Raw genomic sequence first — 6,398 nt, 5'->3', positions numbered from 1 at the left:
TTCTCTCTTTCTGCTTGAGATTAAGTCGTGTAACCAAGGGTTCACATTCTGCCATGCTGTAAATGGGCTAAAGGACGTGCGTCTTGGATCCCTGCTGTGTCTGGAGATAACAACCCGTCTGTGGGGCGCATCCAGGGCCATGGGGCAGGTGTGCAGGGGCACAAGTTGGGGTCCCTCCCAAGCAGGACATGGTTCCAGGGGGGTGGCTGGCAGCGGGGAGAGCAGGGCTTTCTCAGAAAACAGGTGGGAGTTAATGAAGCTCCAGAGAGTTGCATCTCCCTTCCTTTTATTTTATTTCCCTGCAAAATGGTGCTGGGAAAATGCCTATGTTCGTTATCAGCGCCGAGTGGTTTCTCTTGAAGTCTCATTTTTCAGAGCTGAAAATCTGTTTAGAGTCCTTTTCCATTGCAAGCCATCCTGCACTAACTCGTGTTTTTCTGTGCAAGAGGGAATCTGCCATTCCCAAGCAAGCAGCAGGAATAATTCATTCATATTGAATCAGTAAAGAAGAGTTAAAAATCAGTGTTTTCCTGTAGCCAAAATCTGAGTATTTTCATTATTAATTGGGGCATTGAAACATTTAATTGCATATTGAGCTGATACCATGATTCTACACTATAATGGAGTCCTTACCTGTTTCTGCTGTTACTGCTCTGAAAAAAATGCAGATTCTTTTCAGCAGCTTAGGAAGAAGAGAGAGAAATGCCCAGGGGTGTTTTCTTCTGACAAATTAGAGACAGATTTTTTGTAGGACTTCTTCCTATTACAAAATGTGTTGTAATTAGCAGAGCTATGTTTGAATGAAATTGTCACCAAGGTCCCACTGCTCTGTCAGTTTGTGTTCCATGTTATTTAGGAATAACGTGGCTGGGATTTGGTTTCTCTCGTCTTCTCCCAGTTATTTTGGAATAAAATGAAAACACTTATCTGTAGCAACTCCAGCTATCTGTGTGTAAAAAGTGTGCCAAGGCTGTTAAAATCAATGAGCTGTCGTAGAGGCAGAGCTGCTGCCTTTTCAGCCTCATGTTCCACATTGTTGAGATGGAGATGACGTTGTGAAACAATGAGGCCTTCACTTTATTTCTTAGTATGCTCGTGGTCTGGGGTTCGACTGTGATGCATGAAAAGCATTCAGCATTTTAAACAGAGAGCCTGGGGTCTTGACACCACATAGTCAATGACTGCATTCACTCTGCACAAAGAGTAAGTGACTCATAATTTCAAGATAACTTTTGCAATGCTGTTGTGTCATTCCAAGGCATTCTGACTTCCAGGCAACCAGGATGTGGTCTGGCAGAGAAGTCTTGAATTAGGAGATTCCAGCTATTCATACACTCAGGAGATTATATTCTGTCATGTTGCCACAAAAATAAATGCATATCCCAATGGATATCCAAACCCTGCTTCAAAAAAGCACTGATGAAGACCTGTCAAGAGTGCAGTTTGGTGCCCGTTAAGTTCTGATAGTTTGGGTCGTGCCTGCAGGGAGGAGTGTCCTGAGGCTAGAAGAAACCTTTGCTCAGTGTCTTGTCGTCATCTTTCTCCCTCCCCCATGTTTTCATTTCCCAAGGGTGTGGGTGACGAGTTATGGCCAAAATAGAGTTTCTTTACTTTGTGGGTTTGACAGACCTTTAGAGGGCAGCTAACAGTTTGTGTAACTCTTTGAAAAGCTCGTTTCTCAGCCAAGGATGCTCCCCTTCTGGCCCCTCTGTTGGGCCATGCTTGATCTTCATTACAGAGGACGTGGCATGAACAGAAGTGCTGGGTCCCTCCTCTCCCCACACAGCTGTGGGAAGGGATGCCTCAGCACATCGCATCGATAGCAGCACGCCTGGCTTTTCACACGAATCATGGAGAATTGAAGACCACAGAACTGGTCCAAAGGGAAAGTGCTTCACAAGTTTCACAAGTCCTTGGATGTTCTTTGCAAATCGTGGGGTGCTTTTATGTTGTTGTTCTTTAGCATAGCATCCAGGATTTGACAATATATTTAAAGCTGAATCTAAATCCCATCACCACAAACGATGTAGAGAGACGGGTGAAGATGTGGGAGCTGGAAGCACAGCCCACATCCCCAGGGGAGCTCCTCACACACACAGGGGGCACCAGCTGTGGCAGGGATGCGTCCAAGACAGCAGCTGGTCGGGAAGCTCAAACTTCTTGAAATACCTTCTTGGGTCTGGCTGTAATATTCTGCCTTGACCTAAGTCCAGGTAGTGTGAAAAACGTCTAGGAATAGTCTGTTTTCTTTCCCTCTCCCCATGTGCTACTTCTTTTACTCTCAGAGCAAAGTGCAAGTTTCAAAACGGGACTTTTGAAGAAAAGCGAACTTTGATTCCCAGCAGAATGCTGCTTTTGGTTGGGGGCTTCCTTTATTTTTGATCGTGCAGCCATGGCTTCTAGTGTAAACAGATTAAACCAGCAGTAAACTCAGTTTTTAAATAGCACTGTAACAGCGGGTTTCCTGCTGTCAAGATTCTTGGTGTTAATTCAGTGTGATGTGTGGTATTGCCAGTAGCACAGAGGCATAAAGGAGACCTTATTTTTATAGCTGAGTCAAGAAAACACGGAAGAGATCTTTAAAGAGATCCACAAAATAGGGTCTCTCTCTCTCATTTTTCCTTTTTATTCACAGGTAAACAGCTCAGTTATAGAATTCCCTAAATGAAGGCCTGTGGCACGTTTATAACTTCATCATCTCAGTGGTTAAGAAAATCAGAAAATCAGGCTAGTGACCAGGTTAGTGCCATGGGCTTTCTGCCTTTGGAGCACAGTTTTTTGTATCAGCACGTTCTTGTTTTCCTTCCCTCCTTTTTTTTCTTTTCTATTCTTTTTTTTTTCTATCCTTTTTTTTTTTTTTACCTAAGCTTTTTCTAGATGCGAACATATTCAAACTGCAGCCTTGCTCCTTAAAGATCAGACCCTTCATCCCCAGCCTTCCCAGTGCATTGTGTAAGATGCAGTTGTATTTTCAGAGCACAGAAACATACCGGTGATGACTGAAATAATTTATTTTGAATACATCAAAATGAAATGGACGTTCATGGAATGAGCTTTTCAGCCTGGACATGGGTGTTACAATGATTACATTTCCGACTATTGGAGATTTCCAGGGAATGCTAGCAATAACAATCACTGAGTAAGCTGCAAATGTAACCACGAACATGAAGTGCTCTTTACTGCTCTGTGTTTGCCTTCTTGGCTTACAGTACTAGGTTTAGTTTGCAAGTGTTGCAGAAAAAGCTTTTGCTCTTTTGAGAAAAAAAGGGAGAAAAAAGTGAAGCAGACAGATAGAGATGGGAAGGAAAAAGGCTGCAACACTGTCTTAGGAATTAGCAAATCATCCTGTAAAATGCAAGAACTGTCTGAAATTTGAACAGCCAGGAGCTGCACAGGACACAGTGCTGCAAGTCTTAGATTACCAGGTCTGCGGCTTTGGGGTGTGAGCGGTGACCCCACGGAGATATCCCAGCTGGACCTTCCATCGCTGGACGCTGCAGGCAGACTGCTGAAGGCACAGCTGGCGTCTCAGTCCTGTTTAAGCAGGTGGTGTAGATAAGAAGCAACCCACCTGCTGCAAGGAAGAATCCAGCAAACCACCCCAGGAACATCGCCTCCCCGAATTCCCAACGCGGGACGATGTTGGGAATGGTTTCGTCCCAGAACTCGAGGACCGTGTTATAGGCGACCCAGGAGACCGGCGCCAGCGTGGTGATCCCTGACGTGCCGAAAGCCGCCCCTCCAGCAAGCAGGAGCCACTTCTTTAGATCAGGTTTTCCTTCGCATGCTTTCCAGCAGTCCAAGCCCAAACTGGCGAGGAGGAATCCGAGAAGCCCCATCCCATTGGAGAGGCACATGAGGATTCGGGACACACGCAGCTCCAGCGGCAGAGCGAGGAAGGAGTCGTGGGCTTTGCACTCTGTCGCTCCCTCCTCCTGGACTATGCAGACCTGCCAGAGCCCCATGGTCCAGATCTCCAGCTCGTTTAAGTCCAAGTTGAGGTTCTTCCAGAGTGGCACGAAAGTGGTGACACAGGACGAGACCCACCCGAAGAGCGCGAGAAACATTGCCCCCAGTTGGACCTTTGTGTTGCAGCTCCACGCCATGCTCACGCTGCGTCTGTAAACTGTGCGCCGGCTCCGCTGGTGAGGCTGAGATAAGCTTAGGTGAGCAGAAGCTTTTGGTATTAACACTTTTGGAGCTGTGCATTTATGGTGTGGGTTTCCATGAATGCACTGTTTCCATTGAAAGCCACAGACGCAATGCTGCTATTTGCTTCTGGCGTTCAGCGGAGTCGCATAGGGGGAAATTCAAGCTTATACCTCTAATTCCTGGGTGTGGCCACAATCATTTTTTGTGTCTTGTTGGTTTTGTTGCGTTAAAAGAAGGCACTGCTGGCTAGGCAGGAAAAACTGGGTAACCAACAGGGAGCAAAGCTGTTCTGGAAAGCCAAGCACCGACCCCATGCTCCTTTCCCTCTCCCCCCACTTTCCCCTCACCGGTGCTCACGCAGCGCTTGGTGCTCGTGCAGCCCTGCTCCCTGCTTGTTCTAATGTCCTGTCCCTGCACTGCTGGGGACGGGCCAGGGGTGGATGCTCTGGGCTGGCAGGTTCTTCGGAGAGGCCATCCCAGGTGTCCCCAGGGACGGTGGTTTGTATTTCTGCGTGTGGACAGTGCTGCTTCAGGGCAAACCTGGCTCACGGGCTGCCGTGGTCCTGCCTTGCCGTGCTGCCCATCCACAGGAGGGTTAAGTAAAAGCATGCAAATCCTCTGAGCCCCAGGAACCCTGAAGTGAGAGTCTTGGCAGAGAGCAGCTCCCGGCAAGCAGCAGCTCCGGCCCTGGCTGGGAGGGGAGAGGAGCTGGCGGCTGCTGCAGGGGACGGGGTGCCTGGAGGAGAGCACCTCTCCCCTCCTGGCAAGTGCGGCATGGAGCTCTCTCAAGAAGATTTAAGTCATCAACCCTCCTGCTGTCCTTAAATAAATGCCCAGGGAGGTCTTGAAAGCTGCCTGGGAGCTCAGTGGAGGACTGGGACTTCCACAGAGGCCGCAGCTCTGCCGGAGGAGCAGAGGACGCTGCTGCCTGTTTGCTCAGCGCACAGGTGGAAGGCTCCCAACTGGGAAACACTTCCACAGCGAGCCAGGTAATGATGGCATTGCTTTGGCTTGAGTGTGTTTTCTTTGAATAGTGACTTCACAAACAAGCAGCAACAAAGTCTTATGAACTGCTGGGGGAAGAGGCAGCTCTGACCCAATGGGGGCGATCGGGGAGCTGGGCTGAGCAGCCCCGTGTCACGCAGGTGCTGTGGGACCCACACATCACAGGATAAACTGAGCACTGTGATGTCCTGCCTCGCTCTGGGAGGCAGAGGTGTTGGTCCTGGAAGTCTCTGTGCTGCACCAGGACTGAACTTTACCCTCGCTGCGGTGCTTCGCATCCTCAGAAAGTGCTTCGCAAACATTTGTCCTCAGAGCAGCGTCGTCCGGTCACTGGGGTTATCAGCAGTGAAGAGTCAGGGGAGCCGGGACACAGAGGTAGGGCTGAGATGTCACTTTGGAAGAAGAGGACCTGTTGTGACTGAGAGAAAAGACCTTACTGTAAAAAAAAGATAGGGAAAAAGTAAAATGGAGAGACCACTTCATAAGGAAAATCCTAATTTTCTGTTTTCACTCACTTCCCATCTGTTCCTGCGTGCCCAGCCCCACAAATGGGATACAAGGTCCAGCTTTCAGATTCATCTTCATTGGGAGATTAGTTGACTAATCTCTCATTCATCTGTCCTCTTTGTTACCAAGAAGGATATTAGGGGGCAAGGCTGGTAAATTACTGTTCCTTCCTCATCACAGCAGCGGGGTCGGTGCTGCTGGGGCCAGGAGCCCGGGGCTGGGCACCGTGCCCGTGCAGCTGGGACACGAGGGGCTGTGGCCCTGTGCCCCCCAGCAGAGGCCATGGCCATAGGACCTGCCTCCCTCCGGCCCCGAGCCTCTGCCAATTTCCTGGAACACAACCAAGGTGAAAGAGGGGAGACTGTTCAAAAAAAAAACAAAACACAGGGTCACCAGAAGCTGTTTGCTCTAGGGTCGGGTGGCTTCAGCTCTTGGGTACACATCCTGCTTTCCAGTGCTTGGTGCTGACTGAGGGCTGCTCGGCAGCCTCCTCCGTACCACGTCACGCTTTCTGACCACTTCTCACCCCACTTTCTGACCCTTGCTGAAGTGCACGGGAAATTTGGATGTCCCAAACCCCCCTGTAAGCCAGGACCTGCCCACAGGCACTGTCTCTGGCCACATCCCCGCGGTCCTGCCGGTTGCAGGCTGCCTCCAGGCAATGTCTGGGGCCGGTATTTGCCCCGGAGCCCTGCTGTGCAGGCCACCGCCAGTCACGCAGGGGACAGGGGATG

At 49.6% G+C, this 6,398-nt stretch overlaps 1 protein-coding gene across 1 annotated transcript; it reads right to left on the bottom strand.

Moving 5' to 3' along the window:
* Positions 1-2,993: 2,993 nt before the first annotated feature.
* On the bottom strand, positions 2,994-4,394 carry CLDN25 (claudin 25). The gene has a single exon (XM_084495884.1). It carries the CDS (start codon positions 4,104-4,106, stop codon positions 3,414-3,416), a length of 693 nt encoding a protein of 230 aa, XP_084352010.1. The 5' UTR covers positions 4,107-4,394; the 3' UTR covers positions 2,994-3,413.
* Positions 4,395-6,398: the final 2,004 nt, after the last annotated feature.

Source organism: Aythya ferina (genome assembly GCF_964211825.1).
Source record: "Aythya ferina genome assembly, chromosome: 22".
NCBI lineage: Eukaryota > Metazoa > Chordata > Aves > Anseriformes > Anatidae > Aythya > Aythya ferina.
The sequence above is the reverse complement of the archived record's forward strand: the minus strand, read 5'-3'. Positions and strand labels throughout refer to the sequence as shown.